General features: G+C 31.2%; 1 protein-coding gene and 1 pseudogene across 1 annotated transcript; both read right to left on the bottom strand.

Annotated features, from left to right (window-relative positions):
- Positions 1 to 7,604: 7,604 nt before the first annotated feature.
- LOC123228770 (disease resistance-like protein DSC1) lies at positions 7,605 to 9,536 on the bottom strand. The gene is made up of 2 exons (XM_044654222.1): positions 8,305 to 9,536; positions 7,605 to 8,225 (listed from the first exon to the last, which is right to left on the bottom strand). Exons 1-2 carry the CDS (start codon positions 9,049 to 9,051, stop codon positions 7,605 to 7,607), a joined length of 1,368 nt encoding a protein of 455 aa, XP_044510157.1. The 5' UTR covers positions 9,052 to 9,536.
- A 114-nt stretch (positions 9,537 to 9,650) lies between these two features.
- Positions 9,651 to 12,080, bottom strand: LOC123228771 (annotated as a pseudogene).
- Positions 12,081 to 26,711: the final 14,631 nt, after the last annotated feature.

The following is a 26,711-nucleotide window of genomic DNA, read 5'->3' on the forward strand; positions in this document are numbered from 1 at the left end:
GAGCAGTTTTTTTGTTCTTGCAGTTTAACCAACCAAATTAACTCCAAATCCAACCGAATTCATTCCATCATAATCACAACACAAGGAACTTTCTTTCAAGCTATGGACGTACACAATTGGAGTAGAGTAAGGCAATCAAATCACAAGTAGAATGCAGTGGCAGAAATGGTAATTATGTTACAACTCTCTGCCATAATCAAAATTAACACACATACACACTCTAATTTGGATTTCTAAGGAAACATAAAGTGTAACCAAGGCATAAAGGAAAGTTCCACCAACCTTGGGGCCTTCCATCACCAATCTTCCACCAAGAATGATTGGATAAAGGAAATAAGAAAGAGAGCCAACAAAGTTTCTTCAAGTTTTCATTCAAAAGTAAAAAAACTGCATTTTACAAAGCATAGCCACTTTACATGGGAGTAAGTGGCAGCAAGATATATGTGTACATAGACTTTTAATAAATTAGTTCACCCTAGCCCTTAATTCACTCTAAACCACACAAAATAAGCCATGCCATACTTTAAATAAATGCAATAGGACAAAATGTTACTATTATTCCATAAAAAGTGGGCTCTTGTCTTAACCAAAGCTCTCCTTTCATCCAATTTCGTCCAACTCTCCTAATTGGGCTTTGAACACCTTTTTGGGCTTCAAAATGGAGTGATGGATGGTTGTAACTTCACTTGGGCTTCTCAAAATGATGCTTGGACGTTTGGACCATTGATGGACTTCAAAAATTGCACTTTTAGATCAATTGGAGCAAGCTATTCATTTGGACCTTGGGTGGATGTAATAAGACTATATCCAAAAGTGGTTTTGGGCCAAAATTGAAGGTGCAATGCTTCCTTTGGCTTGAGATTTGTTGGAACTTCATTCTTCTTAGCTTCAAAGGTTGCATGGAGACTTAAGGATGACTTGGAACCCAAAAATGACAATGAAGCCGCATATACATCAATTTCCTCCATATTTCAACATTCCTATATCGAGGTAAGATTTGAAGAAATCTTTTAGGCAACAAACCCGAAACTTTAACAAGAGGCTTAACATTAAAACATATTTCTCTTAAAGTATTAGACTCATATGAAATATCAAATAATAATAATAATAATAATGAAAATGTTAAATGGATTAAGAATCAGGCATGGTTAGGTCCTCAAACTCAATTATAAGTCTCCTAAGTTTAGTTGTCATAATAGTCTTGGTTCCTTCATTTTTTATTCTAAGTTTGTACAAATCGTCCTTTGCTATCTCACAATTAACAAATACTTTCATTTGGTTCATGGAAACTACATTAAAAATGGCATGAATAGCCTTAGAATTCCAATTCGAAAGTTTTAGTTCAATAGTACTTTATTATATTATAGGTTCATGCCTTTTTACACCTTCTTCAACTTAAGAATGCTTCCAACCATTAACAATAAATATCCTAACCCTTTCATTTGTTAATTTTAAGAGAGCTCTCATTCTTTCCTTGCAATATATATAGTTAGATTTATCAAACTTGGGTGCTTTAGTGATTTAACCATCTTCTCAGATTAAATCCATAAACAAAAAACAAATAGAACAAAAATCAATGAATAGAAATAAACATGATAAATGGGTCAGGCTGGCCCGAAGCACGCCAAAATGACCTAGTCTTTAAGGGCACAACTTGTCATTGTAACGGGTCCTACTAGGCCCATAGGCTATCAGCCAAGCCTTGGGCTTTGGCTTCAAGCATGTGGGCCAACATGCCTTGCACATTGTGCATGAATTTTATTTTATTTTTTTAATTTCTTAGAAGCTAATGGCTATTGGTAGTAGTCATTGGCCTGCTAGTAGTTGTTTGGTTTTTTTTTTTTTTTCATTTTCAATTTCTTATATAAAGCCCCTTCTTTCTTTTCCAAATTTCATATACACCCACTTACTGTCACATTCTCAATCTAACTTAATCTTTCATTATTCTCAATCTCATAGTCTCTTATCAAGTCTCATTCTGAAACTCTTTAAATTCGCAAACAATAGTATGTTTACAATTTAATTTTCATTTCAATTTTATCAATCAATTATAGTTTTTTATTATAATTTAATTTATAAATAATATTTTACAAATAGATTCAAATCCTCATGATTTCAATTCATTTGATATTATCATACTAACACTGATGATATTATTAATGATCAATGTGAAACAAGTGAAGCACCAACAAGTGAAAGTGGTACAATCACATGTTCCATAGGGACAAAAAGAAAGCAAAAGTCTATGGTGAGGGATCATTTTGATCAAACAACAGAATTGATTAAAGGAAAACAAATTCACCAATCAAAGTGCAAACATTATGGTTCATGTTTAACATATTCAAGTTCAGGTGGTATAGGACATCTTTATCAACATATTACTGCTTATTATAGAAGAATTCCACAAGAGGTTAACAGGCAAAAACAAATTGCATTCACCTAATCGTAATTTGTTGGTCTTAGCACTGATACAGTAGGAGGTTCAATCAGTTCCAGACACATGGAAGAAATGTCCACTTTCATGTACGATCAAATGAAAATGCAAAACTACATGGCCAGATATGTTGTTGCTTCTGACCAACATTTTCTTACACTAAAAATGAAATTTTAAAATGGATGATGCAAAATAGTGTTCAACCCGCATTTAAAAGAATTCCTAGATCAACTCTTAAGTCAGACATTGCTAGAAATTATGAATTAATTAAATTAAAGGTTATTGGAGAAATTAGTAATTTTAATAGTGCAATTTCAATTACTTCAAATTTATGAACAACTACAAATCAAGACATAAGAGACCTATGCACAACTGCCCATTACATTAATTTTGATTGATAGTTAAGCAAAAAAGTTATTACATTTAGAAATTTAAAATATCCACATAACGGTCTTATAATTTATTAAGTATTAGCAAATATTTTTATGATTATAAAATTAATAATTTTATTTTTACAATGACTTTTAATAATGCAAAAAATAATAAAACAGTTATTGAATTCATGTTTAATCATATACCTATTCCATTTAATGAAAAATTATTTCATACTAAATGTACATGTTATATTATTAATTAAATAGCTCAAGATAGTTTGAATATGACTAAAATTGAGATATCAACAATTAGACATTTCATCATCCCCATCACGAATACCAACATATCATGAATTATGTAAATCAATGGGGTTAAGACAAAAAAAAAATTAAAAATAAATGTTAAAACTAGGTAGAATTTAATATACCCTATGTTAAAAGCATGCGAAGTGTATGAAGTACCTATAACACAATTTTTTAATACCTAGCCAAAAGATTTGGAACATCTTGTGCTTTTGACAGATCATGATTGAGAGATTGTTATACCTCTAATGAACATGTTAGAACCATTGAAGATAGTCATAGACTAATGCTCAGGTGTGTATTATCTAACTACTTATTCAATTTTGTATTACATGGTAAAAATAAGTAATATTTTTAAAGAATATATGTATCATAATACTTTCCAAAATATATATAGGCAAATGGAACAAAAATTTTAAAAATATTAGAACTAAATTAATTTATTTTATGTCATTGTCATTAGGGATGGCAATGGGGAGGGGCCCCGTCCCCATCCCCGTAGGGGATATCAATCCCCGTCCTCGACCCATCCCCGCTACGGGGATGAAAATGATTCCCCATCCCCTCCCCGCAAAGAAAAATCCCTTCCCCATCCCCTCCCCGTCCCCGCAGGGAAAAATCCCCTCCTCGTACCCGAAAAAAAATATATTATTTTTACCTTGTAAATACAATATAAATATATTAAATAATAAAATTAAGCAAAATTAAAATTAATCTACTATTTCAAATATCATAAATATAATATATTAACTCCTTTAATATGCACAACAAAAACCTAAATAAATTTGAAAAACATAAATAATTTAAAACTATAACAATATATTAGTATTTTAAATAAATATATTAATATAAAGGGACGGGGATAGGGGCGGGGAGGGGAAGGGCAAGGGCCAGGGCAGGGAGGGGACACATGTATCCCCATCCCCGACCCGTCCCCAATTGCAGGGATTTTTTTCATCCCTGTCCCCGTCCCCGTCCCCATCCCCGTTTCTATCGGGGAATCTCCTCCCCGTTAGGGTCGAGGCCCCTAAAGTTGGGTCCAAATTGTTATCCCTAGTTGTCTTTGTCTTAGATCTTAGGGTAAAAATATTGAAAGTCAAAAATTTATTTGATGCTATTAAAGAAAATTTGTTAATTACCAATGCTATTAATTGCATAGACAATGTTAAAGAATTTTTATTGGACATGTATAGTATTTATGAACAAAAATATGGAAGGGTTGGACAAAGTTCAGAACCAAAGGTAAGTTTTGGTAGTTCAGTTAGAAAAAAGTCATGCATATGGTGTCTCTTGCGCAAAGATAAGCAGATAACAAGTTAGAGTACAAATTATGGTGAGTTTTATAATTATATCAATATTGAGAATTATCCAGAAATTGTTCAACAATATGGTGGTAAGAAACTAGATGTTCTGACATGGTAGAAAAAAAAGACAAAAACTTTCCATGTGCTTGCCACCATTGCCGGGGATTTACTAACCCTTTTGATGTCAACTATAGCATTGAAATTTACTTTTAATGCAGGTAGATGCATAGTGATGATAGACGATTCAATTTACACCAAAACATAATCAAGACAATCATGTGTATGAAAGATTGAATCAACACTGATTTCAAATTACAGAATCGAGTTGCAAAAGATATCTGTAAAGAATTAAAAATATCGGATGTTGAGGACGAGTAAATTGATGATATATATTATATTTATATTTGTAATTGTATAGTATAAAAATTAATTTATTTCTATATTATCATATTTTTTATTATATAACCACGATATTCCTTTGTCACAAGTGAGAGACTGTTAATAAAATATTCGAGTTATTATACTTAATTTTAATAATTGAAAAATGATTTATGTTTAAATTAATTATTAAAAAATTTGTTTAGATGGGTCAATCCGACCCTATATACATGGGGTTAGGCCATAGTTGGCTTGGCTTGGCACAACCCAATAATTGAAAAATATTTTGTGGGTTAATTTGACCCAAAGGCCCACAACTGTGCGTGCCTTAGGTTCGACAAGCCACACCAGAGTTGGCTTGGCTTGGCACAACCCACTAATGAGTCTAAATTGAAACAAGTGAGTTGTAACCAACCCTAAGTGGTATATTGAATATAAAAAAAAAAAATTCAAAACCCATTATGATACCAAAATGTAATCATTTATGATACATGTTGGTTATGTGCACAAATCAAGCTTGAGTTATAAAATCTCTTACACAATTTGTAAAGCACACAACATAAGCAATTAATAAACAAAAAAGTAATGGAGACGATGAGTTTTTACATGGTTCAATTACAAACAAAATCTACATTCCTACGATCATTTCAAATTCACTAAGCTCACAAACTATCAATTACAAATAGGAATTCAGCTCAATTAATCGAGCTTACAATCTTATTCAATTCATTTAAAAACTTTCTTAACAGTAGTTTCACACAAGTATGAAATATAAATGAGCATCCCTCTAATATTTCAAGTATCCCAATCAGGATTTAGTTCAAGTTCCGCTTGAATTAGTACACTGAAATCTCTTCAATTGCTAAGGTTGAACTTCCTTCAATCTTGAGTCTAGAAACAAGTTATACGATCTATATAAAGAGATAGACCTGTCAGTAGAATCTAAGAGATGAACATATTAAAGAAACACAATACAAATCTACAAAATAAACAAAAACACTTAAAAATATTTCGTTTCAATCAAGATCAATAATCCCTTTTCTTAATGAAGAAAAAAATAGTTTATATACCTAGATTAGGTACACACAAAACTAACACTTGTGTATATCAAAACAGTATACATGTTGTATCATAACAACATCATATGAGGACAAATTAATATAATGTCAGGTGTGAGATCATATCTATATTTGAAATATTATCACATAATACAATTATATGCACACAACATTATGGAAACAGAAACTAATAAACGTGATCGCCAATTGCCATGGTTTGCAAAATAGATTGACATCAACCTTTGATCTTATATAATATGAAATTCGGTGAGTGGGCAGTTACAAGCAATTACCATCAGTACATATTGCTTGACTACGTAAAAACTGTAGCCAGCTTGTCACGAAAAGGCATTCACGCACGAATCTCATCACAGAAGTCATTAAAACAGACGATGTGAAATCCAAGTTTCCTGCTCCTTTTATAAACAAAAACAAGATGATTGAATCTATTAAAAAATTCCATGCCAATATTAAGGGTTGTTAACGATGAAGAAAGAGGATAGAATTGGATTGGATTCATTAAATAAATAGGTTTCAATTCCAGTTTTGATTCTTTATAACGTAAAACCAGAATCGAAATTGGCTAGTTCCACAAAATTAGAACTGAAACTTATCCATAGTATACCAGTTCTGGGTAGGAACCGGAACCAAAAGACAAGTATCTGCGGTTCCAGTTTCGGTTCGGATTTTTTCTCACTCCTAATCGTCAAGGTACCGTATATGTTAATTCAGATTTTGAACCATCTTGTTCAAATATCAAACTTATTCAAACGCTGGCTGGTCAATAACTTCTATTTTGTATCTACTACCAGGAAAGTAGAATTAAGGATGAGCAAATGAAGCTGTCTTGGTAAGTGTTAGAAGCAATATATTTTTAATGTGTTTTGAACAAGATTACATCTATTATTATATATTTATGTAACCCCCAAAAAAAAAAGGATTGATGTTGTAATACAAAATAGTACAAAAATGATTAAATAATACAAAATAATTATTAAGAGACTTCGTTTTACTTATATTCAAATTGGATAATATTTTATGTATAATTTTTATGCGTAATTTTATATATAAATAACAATAAATTATCATAGGACTGAATATTATGTTATCTTTAATTTTTAATTATTTAATTCTATAATAATATATTATTATTTATATATAAAATTATATATAAAAATTATACACATAATATTATTTATTTAAATATAATCTTTTATATTTGTAACCATACATACCCGAACACATCATTCCTACACTAGGAGCATAAAGAACCCATCTATGTGCTCGCAAGAATATCCCCAATATTTGTTTCTCAAGCAACTAAATTACGCAACCAAGCAAGTCCTCTAAATGAGAAATCAAATTTCTAATGAGATGACAGATAAAAACATGAAAAATTGTAGCAAAAGAAAATCCAACAAGCAGGCTGACTTCAAATAAGTGGGTAAAAGAAACAAAATAAGAGATCAAATAACAAAATGGAATCACAAAATTCTTAAAATAAAATAGATAACATGGAGGCTTAGACCCTGTCTTTTGTTTCTAAATATGAATTAGGCCGGAATTAGTTGTAAATATTTTTAAAATATGATAATAAATTTCATAGTTGAATTACCCGTAAATTTGAGGAAGAAACCGTGAGTATATCCAGCATACCAAGTACCAACAACACCAAGTCCCCAAAAGTAAGCCAATATAAGAGCAATAAGCCATTGCTATTTCTCTGTGTTGTTTACTTGATATCTGCAGTCTTTTAGGATGCGGCTCTGCTTCCGCCTCCACAGAACCCCCCACTGTAACTCACAAATCTGTCAGCTCTCTCCCTGATGGATTCTTCTACAATTGCTTCCCCAAAATCTTGATTTATGTTTGCCGATTTCTCAACAAAAACGTCAACTTGGATCAAGTCAGATTGTGCATACAGAGGACAGACACCACAACTTTTCACCTTGCAACCTTCTATTTTCCTCATGGGAAGTATCATAATTGGGCTGAACCCAAATAAGGCTATTGTATAATCGCCATTAAGTAGTTTAACATCCATTAAAGGACTATACCCCAATATCAAGTGATCAGACTCAATTATCATGCCATTCTCCAAGGCTGCTCCAGCCATGAAATCACATTGAAAGTGAACAGTATCAACAGAACTGCTTTCAAATCGGTAACTACAATTCACAGAAATTGCTTCCTCATAACAACTTCTCTTATCAAAGGAGAGAACAGCACACAAAGCAAATCCAATGAATCTTCTATTGCACCAATTCTGATGTAGCTGAATAGTTACTGAAGATCTAGAACCTTGATAGCTGAACCAGTTAGGAATTTCACTTCCAGGTAGACATAAGCTGATTGCAGGTATCTCATCACTTTCCTGTATTAACAAAATTTATGAATTCTGATAAGAGAGGTAAAAGGAGTGGAAAAACTCGAAAGAAAGAGTGAAAGAGAGCCTCTTCATAGCAGAGTCTCAGTAATGTTGTTGCCAGAAGTTGAATTCTTTGCTGTAAATCTGCAAAAGTATTGGTGCATGTCTCCTGAATTAGATTCAGACAGTTTGTAAACAAGAAACTTATATTAGACAGTTGATCTGAGCTGCAGTTTTCGGATAATTTTTCAATTTCAGATGCATCTAACTCTTTTAGACTAGAGGGAAGCTCCGGCAACAGTTGAAGCCGCTCGCAATTTACTACATCAATATATTCTAGATATAATGGAAGCTCTGGTAATGACAGAAGCATATTGCAGTTCTCTAGGTAGAGGTTTTTCAGCTGAGAAAGTTGCTTGAAATTGATAGGTAGAGTCTCAAAAGGGTTTCCGCTTAAATCTAATAAGACCAATGAGGATGCACAACAGAGATGTTTTGGAATTTCTGTTAAAGCGCAGAAAGATAAATCTAACTTTGTTATCTGTTTCCACTTTGCAACGGAGGAAGGAAGTTGACATATAGCAGCTCCTGTTGCCTTAAGCTTTTTCAAAACTAATAAATCCCCGAAGTTCTCAGGAAATGTATCAAGTTTCGAGCATCCAGTAAGATCAATTTCACCCAAAGATGTCAAATTACAGATGCTGCTTGGAATAGTCTGAAGATCCTTGCAATCCCGTAACTCCAAAGAGCGAAGTCCAATTAGATGTTGAATTGTAGATGGCAGTGTCTTTATTGCTGATCCATTTAAATTGAGATCTACCAAATCTTTCATTTCCTCCAAGATTTCTGGGAAACTTTCAAGTTTAGAACAGTTCCAACGATAAAACAACTGAAGAGACTTCAATTTGCAAATGCTAGTTGAAAGACTCTTGAGCCTTGTACATTTTGTCACGTCTAATAATACAAGCTCACTTAAACATTCTATTGATGAAGGAACTTCTTCAATTGCAGTCCCATTTAAAAAGAGTTGTTCTATATTCCCCGAAATATGAGGAAACTCAGTGAGATTAATGCAAAAGGAGAGATCAAGAATTATTCGAGAAGCAAAATGAATGTTTCCTGGAAAGACTTTAAGACTTTCACAGCCCCGTAAACATAGGAAACTAAGGTTGTTCTAATGTTGTATGGATGAGGGAACCTCAACCAAGCTTCTGCATTCTTCAAGATTAATAATCTCAAGTTGTGGGGCTTCTGACAGGTCTGGCATCTTAATCAAGTTCTTGGACATATAAAGATCAATTGACTTTAAATTGAAGGCATGCTGCAGCAAAAGATGATTTACAGGACTAATTTAGTAATGCAGATCATGGAGCACAAATTTTTTATATAAATAAAAGATAGATGTATGTGAATAATAAATTCTGCCTTTGTTCCTTTCCATAGTTGTTGAACATTGCTATAAGGTAATTTAAGTTGAACAAGGTTCTCTGGGGTAAAGTTTGATGGCAATGTTTTCATAGGATATCCAGCCCAAAAGAGATATCTCAACTTATCAGAAAGATATTTTAAGCCTCCATGAAGCTTTACTTTGGAGATATCCACAGAGTCTTCGTAAAGGGCAAGATTATAGAATTTAATCAATCTAAGATTACACATATCTGCAAATGCTCTTGAACTCAATCTGACCTCTTTTATTTTGGACATATTTAAGAATATTCCCTCAACTAAATCAGTCCCCTAATAAACCAAAAGCAATGAATAAGTCAAAATAGAATAGATAATTAGTAAAGCGAACATATTAACAGCTGAGTCAATTAGTCAGACTCCTACCTTATTGTTTTTCAATATGTGGTACGTATCTTCATGATGCCACAATCTGCTACATCTGCCAGGTTGTGTTTTTGATTCTTTGTAAACTATATCTCGACCCATTTCTTGTAATAAATCATGCATTTGAAGCTTATTGGCTGATATTGTTACCAAGGATTTATTTATGAGGCTACCCAAAGAGTAATGGCAATCTAATAATTCTGCAACACAATCTCTATCCTTCCCTTTAAAAAAACATGCAGTATCGAGAAATATACTTTTTTTTTCACTGCTTAAACCATCATAACTAACTTTCAACACATCGTAGATTTGAGGATCGCAAAGCCTTTGTAAGTTATACAATGCACTTTCCCATTCTCGTTTTGCTCTTTTGGTATAGGGAGGAGCCCAATATTTTAAGAGCCAGTGGATTGCCATTGGCAAAATTTAGTTTCTTGATTGAGAGCTCCCTGAGATGCTCCAAGGGATGGTTTCCTTTGAAAGCATAATTACTAAAGAGTTGAAGAGCTTCATTATAATTTGATCCCTCAACCTCATATATGTCATTGACTCCAAAACAATGAAGCACTTGCTTATCTCTTGTTGTAATGATGATTCTACTTCCTTTACCAAATTGATGAAGCCCTCCAGCCAAAACCTCTAATTGTCTTAAATCATTCACATCATCAAGGACAATGAATACCTTTTTGCGTTGAAGTCGCCTCTGGATATATTGTGGTATAACAGGAGTGCCTATTTTGAGATTTTCTTCTAATAACTGTGAAAGAACTTGGTCTCTTATGTGAACTAGTCCATATTTTTCCGATTCTTCTCTAACATTAATACTGAAGCAGTAACCTTCAAATTGGCTTGAAATTTGGTTGAAAACAGCTCCCGCAATGGTTGTTTTTCCTATACCACCCATTCCCCAAATTCCTAAAACTTGAAAATCAATCAACCCAATACATAATAACGATCTTACTCTCTCAATGCGTGAACTTAAATCAATTAGGCCACTGAAATCATTCAAGTATGATGCATCTTTCAATTTCTCCAAAATATCATCAACAATTTTGTCCACAAGTTGAGCGTCAGACCTATCAATGTGAAGAGTAGTAATAATTAGTTGAAATCGACCACCAAAATATAGTAGAACACAACGTTAACATTTATATATTTTCCAACTTCCACAGCAAACTGAATGATCAAGGCAACTTTCTAAGAGTCCTCACTTGAAAGATGGCTCTTTGTTTATGACATTAAATGAGATAAATTTTCCCTTATTACTTGCAAGAGAAAACAGTCTCTTTGAAAAAAAATGTAATTAATGTAACATCCTTCTTAAATTTAAATCATTTTTGAAAATTGAATTCAAATTACTTTGCCAAAAAGTAACATTATCATGCCGTACATGCCAATTTAATATCATGGAAACTCAGTATGTGTTTTTCCATGTCTTTTACAAACCCAGAAAATTATTTTCATGTATTTATAAACACATAAAATCACATATATTTTTATAAAAATTATAATATATATGGATGTCGAGAAAATTAGATTTACTTGGTGACAGAGGAATTTCATCCTGATAGATTGGCAGCTTCAGTCAAAGCATCCCTCCATTTCTGAATCTTTTCTTTCATATCCTTGAAAACGCTCTTCATGCTTCAAAATTGAATCTTTAAAACTTCCGTTCTGCTTACGTACATCTGATGGATCGACCTGGTAGAAAACTGGTATGACCATTTGGCCATTCATTCGTTTGCATTCAAGGATCTTTGATAGTTCATCTAAGCACCATCTTGAGGAAGCGTAGTCTTTTGAGAAAATAATAACTGAAATCTTTGATTCTTCGATTGCTTTCAAAAGCATAGGTGAAATTTCATCTCCTCGCTTGAGTCCTTGTTCATCAATGAAGGTTTCAACTTGCTTTTGACACAAAGCGGCATAGAGATGGCTTGTGAAGTTATTACGTACATCCTCACCTCTAAGACTAAGGAAAACATCATATTTAGTTTGATAGGTTGGGAAAGAAGATGATGATGAAGCCATGGAGTTAAAAAAATACAGGACTATGGAGAGAAGAAAATGACAGGACTAAGAAGTTTATTTACCACATAGGGATATTAACTAAAATCAGCAAAAATTTTTTGCGTAAACCTTTTTAGGCAAACGTACAATGATTTCACTTTTATAGGCAAATTTACTTTTAATTCTAAAAATACCCTCTCTCAGCTTATTGCCTCACTCCTAACAATTTACATCACACTCGGCCACCTAAAATTTTCTTAACAGATTTGATAATTTTTTATTCGAACTATTATTAATTCACGTTCTAAGGATTAAAAACATACTTAAAAATTGATAAATTTTTATTTAAATTTCAAATACAGATAATAACAAAAAAATAGAATAGATGAGGAGGATAATAAGTGCTAACTGATGCTGTAAGCATAGGGTGCATGCAGGGTGTGTACAAAGTGCGTGGGTGTGTACAAGGTGCATGGGTGCATGTAGAGTACGTGCATGGATGCATACAGGGTGCATAAAAATATATATATATATATATAACAGGGTGCGTGCAGAGTGCATACGCACCCACGCACCTTTATATTTAAAAAAAATATAATAATATAATATATATTTAAAAATTATTATTATTTATATAATTATATTAAATATTATAATATTTAATGTAATATATATAAATAATAATAATAATAATTTTAAAATATAGATTATATTATTATATATATTTATTATATTTTTTAAATATTATATTATAATATATATATTTATATACTTTACGCACCCACGCATCATACATTGTGATACACACACGTAAGTTGTTGAAAATCACGTAATAAGTCGGAAAGGGTATTTTTGGAATTAAAAATAAATTTGCTTATAAAAATAAAATCACTGTACGTTTGCTTAAAAAAGTTTACATGGAAAAAATTTTTTTGATTTTAATTAATATCCCAAAAGGGAGATATGCAGTCTATTTCTGCTCATAATTCTCTTTGGAATGACTTTTTTGCCCTAAAACATCATTTAATTTCATATCTCACCTTTCTTCAATCATATAGTTTTTCTCTTTTGAATTTTTGACGAATCGTGTCCTTTGACATTTATTTTACACATTCACATGACGTACCACATCAGCTTACGGTGTAGAATTTCGTAAATGACGGGAGTTGTCTACTCATTATATTGGGCAAAGATATAAATAAGGTTAAGTTTAATAGGGGTTATGATGATTATTTTGATAATTTATTTTTTTATTATTTAGATTATTTTATTTGACTTATAATTAACAAAATGTTTTGATAAAATTTTATTTTTAATAGTAATATAATAATTAATATAGGAGCTAGTTTGATTATTATTTTCATAGATATTAAAATATTATTAAAATAATTTTAATTTTGTTACAGTTATATCTGTACTTATTAATTTTTGAAGAATAAAAATACCTTTTTTTAATTTATATTTCAAGAAATATGAAAAATATTATACAATAATTATATCCAAACGTATTTAAATGAAATGATATCTTAAATTTTATTTTATTATATTCAACTAAACATAATAATTATTTATATTTATAAATTTTAGTCAAACTTTATCAAACATAATAATAGTTTATACCCTTTAGTTAATTTATTTTTAATAAAAGATTATCCAAACCAAATATAACTTAAGTAAATTAAAATTCGTTACACTATTGGTTTATTCGAATGAATATATACTCTAGGAAGAATTTATTTTATGAGTTCAATGTAATCGTTCAAAAACGGGCTGATATACTTCATAGTGTGGTTATTAATTTAGATTATAAGTGTGGATAATAAAGTTATTAGTTTTTTATGAGAGAGCCAATTAACTTTTTAATTGAAATATAAAAGAAAGGGCTAGGTCCCCTTCCAAAAATAAAAACATGTGATATATTTTTGGCACCCCGTTTGCATCACATTTTGAACTGTGCAAGGAAGGCTTGCTCAAGGATCGACAATCAGTCCTTTTTGCATCAATTCTCTGCAACAAAATAGTGCAAATAAGTTTGTCTAAGCTTCTAATATATGAATTACAAAGTTTTTATGGCCTACTGTGTTTGAATGGAAATAATACTGTATTACTGCAATATATATTAAGATTGTCCAAGGTAATTGTGTTGTATCTCTTGAAATCATAATTTTGATAATAACATTTAGTCTCGAATAAAAATTATTTTAAGTTGTTAGAATGTCTTATCGCCAAAATGGTGTATTCATTGAAACATGCAAATTTTTTATATTTAGTAGAAAAGACATTTTTCAAATTTTAATACATATGATTTCCTACCTAAAGATGATTATTGTATGTGTTGAAATTTATGGTTGCATGAGGTGGTCATAGAATTACATTAGTCTTGAAATTTTCAATTCACCCAAAGGTGGTTGAGATTTTTTCAATTGATGTATGTCTTACATTTTATCGAAGAAGAAAACAATAACCCAGGCGTTTATTTGTCCAAAGGGATAGACTTTCAAAAGTTATATGTCCTCAGTAAAGATAACCTTATGCTTAGGGGCCCTAATTGATGTTATATTCTTTACCTAGAAGGGAGTTTATGATTATGCACCAGAAACCCTGATAAAGAATAACTTATAAAGTTTTTAAAGCTATTTATTATCAATGATATTGCTATGTTGCATTTTATGATATACTCTATTATTGAGAACAATAATAACAATGCCACAATAGAGATCTTGAGTAACTTTGACTTTAAAAGTTGGAGGTATGATATTGACTCTATACTGTACATTAAAAATATAAATTTGGCCCTATGAGTAGATGAACCACCCAAGCATAAAGATGAAAGTTCATTTGAATTAAAAGGTTTTCCATTTTGAGTAGGTGAAATCCAATGAGCCAATATTGCTTGCCATGGAGATACATATATTGTTAATTACCATAATGGTGGTTTGCCTTATACTCTAAATGTTGAGGAGTTCATCATCTAAGCTACTTAAAAGTATAGTACATCTAACAATATTAGAGCTTCCTAGTTAGTGAGTAATAAAACTCTGAAAAAAGAAATGACTTTGTAAAACATGTATATGACCTCTATCTAAACATGTATATACTGAATATGCAAGATAGAAACCAAAATTAAATTGCAGAATATTAAATACTAACCTCCAACCATTGTTTGATGATTTGATACAGAATAATCCTCTGAAGATTGCTTGCAAATATCGTCTTCCAGGTGATCTCTTTTTCCACATAGAATGGTGTATGTTTTTCTCTCAGAAAAAAGCTCACCCAGGGACCCTATTTATAGCCTTAAATAAGCATTCTACCATCAAGAATGCAACGCAATGTGTGGAGTTATGACATGAGAGTTGCAAACCATAATGCATGGGAGTTACATACCATTAAACCATGAAGAAGTAACTGCATGAAGCAGTTACCATTAAGCCATGAAGAAAAAACTGACATTCTCCCACTTGGTCTGTAACCCATCAATCCACATACTGAAGTAAAGAAATAAAATACACGAATCATGGCGATAAGTCCTCTAAGAACGAGTATTATCTTCCATGTATCACGATGTATTCATTCCTCTATAACTTAATGAATAAACCTTATGTTTATTCTGGGTCCAAATTTGATTATTTTCTCAACCAAAATGTGCACGTAAAATGAGAATACTTAATCAATTTGAAAAACTGAATAATGTTATTATAGAAATTGTATATACATCAAATCACATGATGGAACCAACTTCCATCACAATTACAACATAAGGCAAACTTCCATTCGCTCTACATGATCCTTAAAACTTTTTGGTGGCATGCCTTTTGTCAAAGGATCGGCAATCATCAATTCAGTTCTGATGTGTTCAATGACCACTTTATTTTCTTTTACACGTTCCTTCATGGCTGAATACTTAATGTAGATATGTTTACTTTGACTACTGCTTTTATTATTTTTAGCCAAGAAAACAGCAGTTGAATTGTCACAATAAATTTTTATCGGCTTAGAAATATAATCCACAATCATAAGCCCAGATATGAAACTCTTCAACCATACACCATGTGATGTAGCCTCAAAACAAGAAACGAACTCAGCCTCCATGGTAGATGTAGCAATCAATGACTGTTTGGCACTCCTCCAAGATATGGCTTCGCCGGCAAACAAGAAAATATATCTAGATGTTAATTTTCTTGAATCAACACAGCCAGCAAAATCTGAATCGGAATAACCAATTACCTCTAAATTATTAGTCTGTTTATATATAAGCATGTATTCTTTGGTCCCTTGAAGGTACCACATCACTTTCTTTATAGCTCTCTAATAGTCTATACCTGGGTTACTCTGATATCTTCCTAATATCCCAAAGCAAATGCAATGTCAGGTCTTGTGCAAACCTGAACATACATAAGGCTTCCAACAGCTGAAGCATAGGGAATGTTTTGCATTTGTTTATTTTCAAGTTCATTTTTAGGGCATTGGTTCAAATTGAACTTATCACCCTTCACAATTGGTGTTATACTTGGTGAATAATCTTTCATCTGAAATCTCTCTAAAACTTTGACCTAATATGTCTTGAGGTCTGTTCCTATGAATCTTAATGCCAATGACATAAGATGCCTCACCTATATCTTTCATATCAAAGTTTTTAGAGAGAAATTGTTTCACCTCATAAAGTAATCCTTTATCATTGATTGCAAGTAATATATCATCCACATATAGAACAAGGAAACAAATTTTACTCCCACTGACCTTCTGGTATATACATTGATCCATGATATTCTCTTCAAAACCGAATGAAGAGATAACCTCATGGAATTTCAAATACCATTAACGGGATGCTTATTTCAATCCATATATGAACTTCCTAAGCTTGCACACCAAATGCTCACCATCACTAGAAGAGAATCCTTCAGGTTGTTTCATATATACCTCTTCCTCTAAATTTCCATTGAGAAATGTCGTTTTCACATCCATTTGATGTAGTTCCAAGTCAAAATGGGCTACTAATGCCATTATAATACGGAAAAAATCTTTCTTAGATACAGGAGAAAAAGTCTCCGTATAATCGATTCCCTCCTTTTGAGTGAAACCCTTAGCAACGAGTTTTGCTTTATATCTCTCGATGTTACCTAATGAGTCTTTCCTTGTTTGATAGACCCATTTACACCCAATGGCCTTTGCCCCATTAGGTAACTTGACAATATCCCATACTCCATTACTCTTCATAGATTCCATCTCATCTTTCATAGCATTGTACCACAAAATAGATTTACTACAATCCATTGCTTGTGAAAATGTAACAGGATCATCTTCGACTCCTAAATTATGGTCAATTTCTTGTAAATACACTATATAATCACTAGAAATAGCTGATTTCTTCATTCTAGTTGATTTTCTTAATGTTGTAACACTATCCTCTTATGGAGTAGAGTGTACAATTGGTGGTTCAACAATATTTGAAGGTTGTTGAACAGTTTGATCTACTAGAGTCTTATCAGCAACTTGTGGAACTTCATTAATTAGTTATTCAACATCTATTTAAACTTGAGGGGTGTTGTAAATAACAACCAATCTATTACTCAAAATAGGTGGTTGAGTATCTAAATGATCTTTCTAAAAAATTAAATCCTGAGATTGATTGCTCTCACTGATTAATTCATTTTCAAGAAATTTTGCATTTCGAGATTCCACTATTCTAGTGTTATATGATGGACAATAAAATCTATAACCCTTAGACTTTTCGGCATATCCAATGAAATAACCACTTATAGTCCTTGGGTCTAATTTCTTCTCATGTGGATTATAAACTCTTACTTTAGACGGGCATCCCCAAATGCGCATATGTCGCAAACTCGGTTTCTAACTTTTAAATAACTCAAATGGTGTTTTAGAAACAACCTTGGTTGGAACTTGGTTTAATATATACATTGTCGTTTTAAGAGCTTCTACCCACAGTGATTTAGGAAGTTTAGAGCTGCTAAGCATACTCTGCACTATGTCCAATAGAGTTCGGTTTCTTCTTTCTGTTGCACCATTTTGGTTTGGAGAACCAGGCATAGTGTATTGGGCAACAATCCCATTTTCTTCAAGAAACCTTACAAATAGACCAGGTGCTTGTCCATCATGAGTTTATTTACCATAATATTCTCTACCTCTATCTGATCTCACGATTTTAATTTGTTTTCCAAATTGTTTCTCTACTTCTGCCTTGAAAACCTTAAAGGCATCTAATGCTTCATTCTTGTTATGGCGCATGTAGAGATACATGTATCATGAATAATCATCAATAAATGAGATGAAGTATTTTTAACTATAAGCGTCCATATCAGGATAACAAATATCTGTATGTATGATTTCTAATATGTCTGAACTCCTCTTGGCACCTTTCTTTGACTTGTTGGTTTGTTTTCCCTTTATACAATCCACACAAGTATCAAAATCAGTAAAATCTAGAGTATCTAGTACCCCATCATTCACTAACCTTTTAATCCTTTCTATGCAGATATGTCCCAATCTCCGATGCCACAATATAGAGGAATTTTCATTCATAACACTCCTTTTAATACCAACATTACCTTGAACATGGATCAAATTAAATGAAACATTGTTTTGTAAATGAATTCGGAACAAACCATCAGTCAATGTACCATTTCCTACAACTGCGAATTTATAAATCAAACTAAATGCAGTTTCATTAAATGTAAAGGAAAATCCAAAGGGTACAAGTCTTGAAACAAAAATTAAGTTTCTAGAGAAACTTGGAATATAAAAGGTTCATTCTAAATCCAAAATAAAACCAAAATCTAAAACTAATCTGCACGTTCCGACCGCTTCCACATGTGAACACATCTTATTTCCTGAATAGATGCTTTGTTCACTGGCCATCGGCTTCTTTTGGTTTAGAAAGCCTTGTAAGGTATTAAAAATATGGATTATAGAACCAGAATCAATCTACCAAGTGTTATGACAAACATCAACCATATTAGATTCATAACATACAAGTGAGATTGGATTACCTTTCTTTTCAAGCCAAGCTTTAAACTTAATGCAATCCTTTTTCACATGTCCTTTCTTTTTACAGAAAAAAACATTTGGATTCCTTTTTAAATTCAGGCTGATTGAATATTTTATCCTTTCCCTTATACTTAGCTTGGTTATTCTTCTTCTTCCCTTGTGTAACCATATGTGCACTTTCATTCATTTCAATCAAAAACCTTCCTTCCTCTTAAACAAACATGGTCAGAAGTTTATTGATTGACCATTTTTCTTTATGTGTGTTATAAGAGATTTCGAAAGGTCCGTATTGTTGTGGAAGAGAATTTAGAATGAAATGCACCAAGAAAGGTTCAGACATCTCAATCTCAAGAGCCTTAAGCTGAGCAGTAATATCCCTCATTTGCATGATGTGCTCACACACACCTTTAACACTAGTGAGCTTCATTGATGTAAACTTTATTATTAAAGTGCTAACAAGTGCTTTATCTGAAGACTCAAACTGTTCATCAATAGCCTTCAGTAATTGCTTGACATTATTACACTCAGGGATTGAACCACGAATACTAGCAGATATGCGTGTCCTGATGAACATCATACTCAAGCGATTAGATTGCTCCCAACGCTTATACAGGGCAATTTCATTATAAGTGCTAGTTTCTGTAGCTGTAGGTGGTTCATCCTTCCTAATAGCATAATCAATGTCCATACACCCTAATTGGAGAAGAATTCCCTCCCAAATTTTATAATTGTCACCACTCAAAATAGGAACATCACATACATTATCAAAGAAATTCACAAGTTGAATAACTGCAAATAAATATTAACATACACGCTTAAGTCACTAAATTTGAAGCTATCAAAATTAATATCATGTTCTACCAATGTATAAACATGTTGTAAATATATAAACCACATAACATAAAAACTACCTGTGGGCTAAGTTTTTAATTTAAATAGGCTTATATATAAATATTTAAACCGTATGATGAAACTACCAAATTATATTCCTTTTCTTAATTCCTGTGGGTAGATTAAGAAAAATAATTTGTTATTTCATCCTAATTAATCACATAAATATAATAAAATTTCCTGTGGGATAAGATTTATCATACTTACATTGATTAATTACAATTGATGTCATATAACTAAATGTGATCCCAGGATACTTAATGTATAACTTTGATATAATCAAAGATACTGTGGCAACTCTATGATCAATCAAAATTAGACTAATCACATGACATCTAATTTTATGCATTTAATCCTTAAGAAATTATTTAAAGTATAATTTCAATTAAACCAAAATTATGCATAAAATTAATCATATAAACAATATTAAATTATTTAATAAACACTAAAAAATTGGATAAATGAAACTTAAATTATCCAATTCAAAATAATAACAATTTTTGGCAATCACATACTATAAAAATATATTTTATTAAGGCCAAAATTTATAATGTATTCAAACTGAACCCTAACAGCTTTTTTTTTTTTTATGGCAGAGGATGGTAACAGGTTCTAGCAAACTAAAATTTTATGAAAACTAAAACTATAGCATATAAGAATGTACGATGTCCCGAATTTTCAACAAAATGAAATTGGCTAAGCGGCAAGTGTCTCACTCAAAACCTTGTGTCTTATGGTCTGGGTTCAAAACAAGATTGAAGTAATTTTTACATTTTAATAAAGCAGATGAACGACATGTCATCCGTTGCAAATGAATGCAGATGTCATGTCGGTTGACAGTGCATCACAAAAGAGACAGAAGTGGTGGGTATGACATGTCATTTGCATAAACCAAAAGCAAATGACATGTCATCTAAAGATTGTCCCTGACCTCTAGCCGGGTCAAGATTCGGGTCAATAGACCCGGTTTTAGACCCGTATACATTTTGCACTTTAAATTAGCCTACAAAACTCTGATTTTGACATTCCATATATCAAAATTCTCAGTTTTTGATGTAGAATTCATCTAAATAAAAATTTTAAACAAAAAATGCCAACAACCAACTTTCTCTTTCTAAAGAAATTTGGGATTACATAAAAGTTTGCATGTTATACAAATCAAAGCAAGGCAGAGGCAAAAAATAGCTCTGATACCAAATGTAAAACATGTATATGGTCTCTATCTAAACATGTATATACTGAATATGCAAGATAGAAACCAAAATTAAATTGCAGAATATTAAATACTAACCTCCAGCCATTGCTTGATGATTTGATGCAGAATAATTCTCTGAAGATTGCTTGCAAATATCATCTTCCAGGTGATCTCTTTTTCCACATAGAATTGTGTATGTTTTTCTTTCAGAAAAAAGCTCACCCAGGGACCCTATTTATAGCCTTAAATAAGCATTCTACCATCAAGAATGCAACGCAACGTGTGGAGTTATGACATGGGAGTTACAAACCATAATGCATGGGAGTTACAGACCATTAAACCATGAAGAAGTAACTGCATGAAGTAGTTACCATTAAGCCATGAAGAAGTAACTGCATGAAGCATTTACCATTAAGCCATGAAGAAAAAACTGATAGACTTTTCTAAAGTTCCTTTTAATAATACGATGTTGGTCAACAGATGAAAGCTATGTAAGTGGGAGTCCAAATTAAGAGTTGAGAACAATGTGAATGTTGAAGTGAGGCATAATGAATTTTTTTTTTTTGGCCAAAGTTTTGAGGATTTTGGGACCTCATAATATAACTGTTTCCTATTCTAGAATCAAAAGCCAAGATTAGAAATGATTTTAGGTGATCTTCCATTAAGACATTATTTTTTAAATGGACATGTTTGGTCATAATCATTAGATGGTAAATGATCATTATTCGAGATTATCATTTATGGTGGAATTCATGTACCCAATGTGTCAATGAGGTCTTTTGGTGACCATAGTAATTTTGATCATTATTTTTTTTTGGTATGAAACTAAACTGAAAAGATTTGGAGTTGTACTAGAGAAGTCACCTAGGATGCATAGTTCTATTATGTATGCTATTGGACACCTAATAAGACATGCATCTAATTAATGAGACATATCTAATATGAGTGAATTTCTAATAGATCCAAAATGTTCAAAGATAATAGATAGTATCTTGTTCTCTTGATTATATTGTCTTTCCCTCGAGAAAGGTTAATAATCATTGGTTGAGTTTTGAGCAATTGATTAGGTTGGGTTATATAATTAGTACAAATTCTTTCACCATTTATATGAAAGTTCAAGAAAAGAGTCATTTTGTCCCATGGATGTAAAGTGACAGTTAGGATCGATAATGATTTCTAAGGAAGTTATCCCAATCTATTGTGCTTGAAGTGTCCCTATAGAAATATGGAATAAGATTTGAGTTGTTAGAATGTTTCTCGTTACTTGAATTTCTAAGATTAGTGTTCTATTGTGTTTCTATCTTTGAAATATGTGTTCATTAGTAGATCTCTTCAGAAGTAATAAGACATCCATAATTGTTATATATTTTGGAGATAGGATACATAGCAGTTTTATATATTAAGTTCTCAATATAGGCTCAAATAACCCTATGCCAAAGTTGGATATATGTTTTGCTGCAATAAGTTTGTTCCAAAATAAATATGATATCTTTTAGTATATAAAATGACTTTCTTCAAATTTTGTTTACTCCTGAATGAGGTATGAGATCATGTGGAACAATTGGAGTACATATGTCGTCATAGTATGGTTCTCTATGTTAGTTGCATTTGCACCATGCTATTGAGACCAAAAATAGCTCTTGTTCCTAACTTTGATATGAAAGACTTTGAAGATACATAATTTATTTCACTTTAAAATCCATTATGATAAGGATCGTGGACCATTTTTGACTTATCTCAAAATGACATACATGAAACATATGTTTAAGAGGCACAACATGCAGAATAGCAAGCCAAATGATTTGTCTCTTGTGAAAGAGATAAGCCTAGTATCAATGACTATTTAAAGATTGAGGCTGAAAGGGAAAACATGTGAATTATCCCTTGTGATGAAACTATTGGAAGCTAGATGTAAGGATAAATATGCATGAAACTTGATTTTTCTTTTGCAATTGATACCTCATAAATCCATATCTTGATCACTAGGTTATAACTATAGAGGTAATGAATATTAGCAAAAGATCAAAAATAATGATTAGTGTCAATATATAATGAAATCTAGCTCTAGATATGTTGTTATAACCATTGAAAAAGTCATATTATGGATAAAATGCCAAGTAAATGTCAGTAGTGTTCTCAACCATGTATATAAAATACCCTGTTATACGTCTTAGGTTATGTGGTTGAAGAATCACATTCTTAACTACTTGTTCAATTTCTAGAAAACTTTTGATTTACTATGATAGCAATACATCTCTGGTCTATACTAAGAACAATAATACCACAAGTAAATCAAGACAAAAAAGTAAAATATCATGTAGTTAGGAACTTCATGCAAAGGAGTATGATTATAAAAGTGTACATAAACAAAGAGTTGGTAAGGTTAAAACTCTAACCAAATGGTCAAGACTTGTAACCCAGTCATGTAGAAGACATGAAGGTATTTATGGTCTTTTTGATATTTAGGGTTAGTTAGAGATATTGCAATTAGTTAACTGAATGACATATTTTTATGATTGAGTTGATAATTTTATTTTGATTATGATTTTTTTTTTATGTAAATATATTTGATCACACACACACACGCACACATATGCACATATATGTGGATCTTGTACAAACAAGAATGTGATTTATTTTGAGTATAACAATTGTATAATTGATTGCATATCAAAAATATGGTTTATCTTCAATAGAATAGTTGTATTTATACAATATATGTCTAAAAAATATGGTTCATATTTGTTATAACAATTGTAAGAGTATGTTTTTTTAATTATCCCAAAACTATTGGTGAAACACACTAGCTTGATTGGAAGCCATGAATTTCTCTAACATTTATATTTAAGATATTAATTAAAGAGAAATTATAAATAAAACTAATAGGTAATAAAATATATTTATTATAATCACTTTTAGATGTTATTCTTACCACATTTTCAAATTAAAGATATACATTGTATAATTGTAAATAATTGTAATTAAGGATATCTTGTTATTTTGAAGACACAAAGATTGTCTTCACAAAATTGTTTTGATTGAACTATTTTTTAAACTATATTGTTTTCTTACTGATTAGTGACCACTTTAGAACAGTAAAATGTCATCTACCTGGAAATTTTTTTAAAAAGGGTTATTTTCTTTATATACATATATATATATATATATATTTTTAATCAATGTTACTTAAGTAAGAGAATGTTAGAATAATATACGCATATATTGATTAAAATTTTTTTGTTATTCAATCTAAAACTAGGTGAATATATAATACAAAAGGAATTTATTTTATAAATTATAATTATTAATTTGAATTATAAGTGTAGGCTAATAAAGTTATTGGGGTCCAATTAACTTTTTAATTGAAATATAAAAGAAAGAGCTAGGTCTCCTCCCAAAAAAACACACCATATATTTTTGGCACTCTTTTTGTATATCACATTCTGAACCTTGGAAGGAAGGGTTGCTCAAGGATCGTCAGTCAATTATTTCTGCAACAAAATAACGCAAACAGTTTTGTTTAAGTCTCTAATATATGAATTTCAGTGTTTTATAGCCTACTATATTTGAATGAAAATTGGAGCAAAATATTAAGGTTGGTGATTTTGTAATTGTGTTGTATAATAATGATTTTGCTAACAAATCTACCTCTGGAGACTTCCAGTCTTATCGATCCATTCGATGTCATCTGGGGAAAAAAAAACTTACTCCACCAATCATTCCATTAAGGGCAGACTTTACTGAAAATCATAAGTAATCAAATTTATGCCGCCTAGTGGTGACGTGGTTCTTCGCGATGCCAAGACAAAGACCAAAAATAAAGAAGAAAGAGCGGAAGTAATTGACTTGTGATTTTTGGTCTTTGTGAAAGATTGTGGGATGAGAAAGGAGAAAATGAGTGTGAAAGCAAGAAAATGAAGGTTTTCAGCTTCCTCCATTCACCATTTTTGGTCCCAACCCTTCGAGATGAGACCGAACAAGCTTGTGGGATTACCTGCTTCTAGATTTCAAGCATAATGCCTAAAAAGCGCTTCAATTAAGAAATCATCCCAATCAATAAAACGCAATTAGGTATTAAATATGGCTTATAAGACATTTCCATCTAATAACATATTCCTGAAACGCATAAAAAGCAACAGATTATGCAGTTAATTATAATTTCAATTTTTTTTTATTTTTATGATTATAAATTATAATTAATATTTAAAATTATACTAAATTAAATTGCTCTAATTTCATTTAGCAGTTATCATGGAGAGAAAAATTAGATAGAAGATTGTAATTTATCGTTCTTCAACCATAATTGAAATAGAAAATAATTGTTTTCCAAAATGTGTATATGTATATATTGGGTGCAAAATAGATTGACAGTTTATGTTATCGGATCGTATTTGCATAGTATTAGTTTAGGTTTTGTGTCAGAGACCTTCTATTCTAACCCGATCTGAATTAAAATTGTATCAAAAATTTTCAACTGTAACCCAACTCTTTAATATTCAGGATAACCCGATTTGACCAAAATTGACATAAAATTATTTACTGTTTTCACTCTCCAAAATGTATTTTTACTGTTTGAATTTTTTCACGAAATTACCTTAACATATTATTAATAGAACACATAATCTAACATTTTATCTTGTTTACAAATGAAAAAAAAATTACATACTAAAACCTTTAAAACGCATCAATAATTTGACTAATCAACTTATATTTTATTACTTATATATATCGGGATTTTTATATAATTTTGATGTTTAAAATATTGCTTTTAATTTCTGTTAATTTAAAGTTATATTAAATTTTTTAAAAATGAAATAGTAGAGATAAAATTGTAATTTTATGTCCTAATATTGTTGTTTCATTAACATATTTTGGGTGAGAAAATATTATTTATGTTTGATCTTAGTTTGAAAATATTATTTATGTCAATTAAGTGTAAAAAAAGTGTGTTAACGTCAATCTTTTGGGTAGGAAAATTTAATGTAATTCACTCTGCTTCTATTTAAAACTTAATAATAATTGAAGTAATTGTAACTATATCAGTTCAAGTCGTATTAGGTTATTGTGTGACAATTTTTATCCTATTTGATTTTGTTTTGAATTATATTGGGTTGATTCAAAATAAATTTTTTATCAAAAAATCTCACTCTTAACCTGTTTTTTTTATATTATATCGTATCTGTTATAAAATTAATTTAATCAATATGACAAATGAAGCAATCAGAGAAGAATTGATGGAAGGAAGTAATAAAGTATAGAGAGAATGCTTTTATATATGAACCGGATGCAGAGAAGAGAAGATAAATATTGTGTACATTACATGAAGAGAGGGGGGGTATTTATAGGAGAATTGCCGCCCCTCCAGTCAGCAAAAGTGGCTTCCTTCTAAGCCAAGTTTCCAATATTATTAATGCATTCACATTACTTTAGCCAAATTTTCTTCTCATAAATAAATGCCTTCCCACCACTTTTTCTTGACTTAATTTGGTGGAAAGCCACCTGGTTTTATAACACTCTCCCTTGGATTTCCACCACTTACAGATAATTATATTAACCTTGCT

Source organism: Mangifera indica, chromosome 11, assembly GCF_011075055.1.
Source record: "Mangifera indica cultivar Alphonso chromosome 11, CATAS_Mindica_2.1, whole genome shotgun sequence".
Classification (NCBI taxonomy): domain Eukaryota; kingdom Viridiplantae; phylum Streptophyta; class Magnoliopsida; order Sapindales; family Anacardiaceae; genus Mangifera; species Mangifera indica.

Excerpts from the sequence above, each read along its gene's own strand:
- LOC123228770 (XM_044654222.1), bottom strand. The coding sequence starts at position 9,051 with ATGAAAGATTTGGTAGATCTCAATTTAAATGGATCAGCAATAAAGACA. Across the intron at positions 8,226-8,304 it reads TGAGACTCTGCTATGAAGAG|GAAAGTGATGAGATACCTGC; the intron begins GCTCTCTTTCAC and ends TTGTTAATACAG.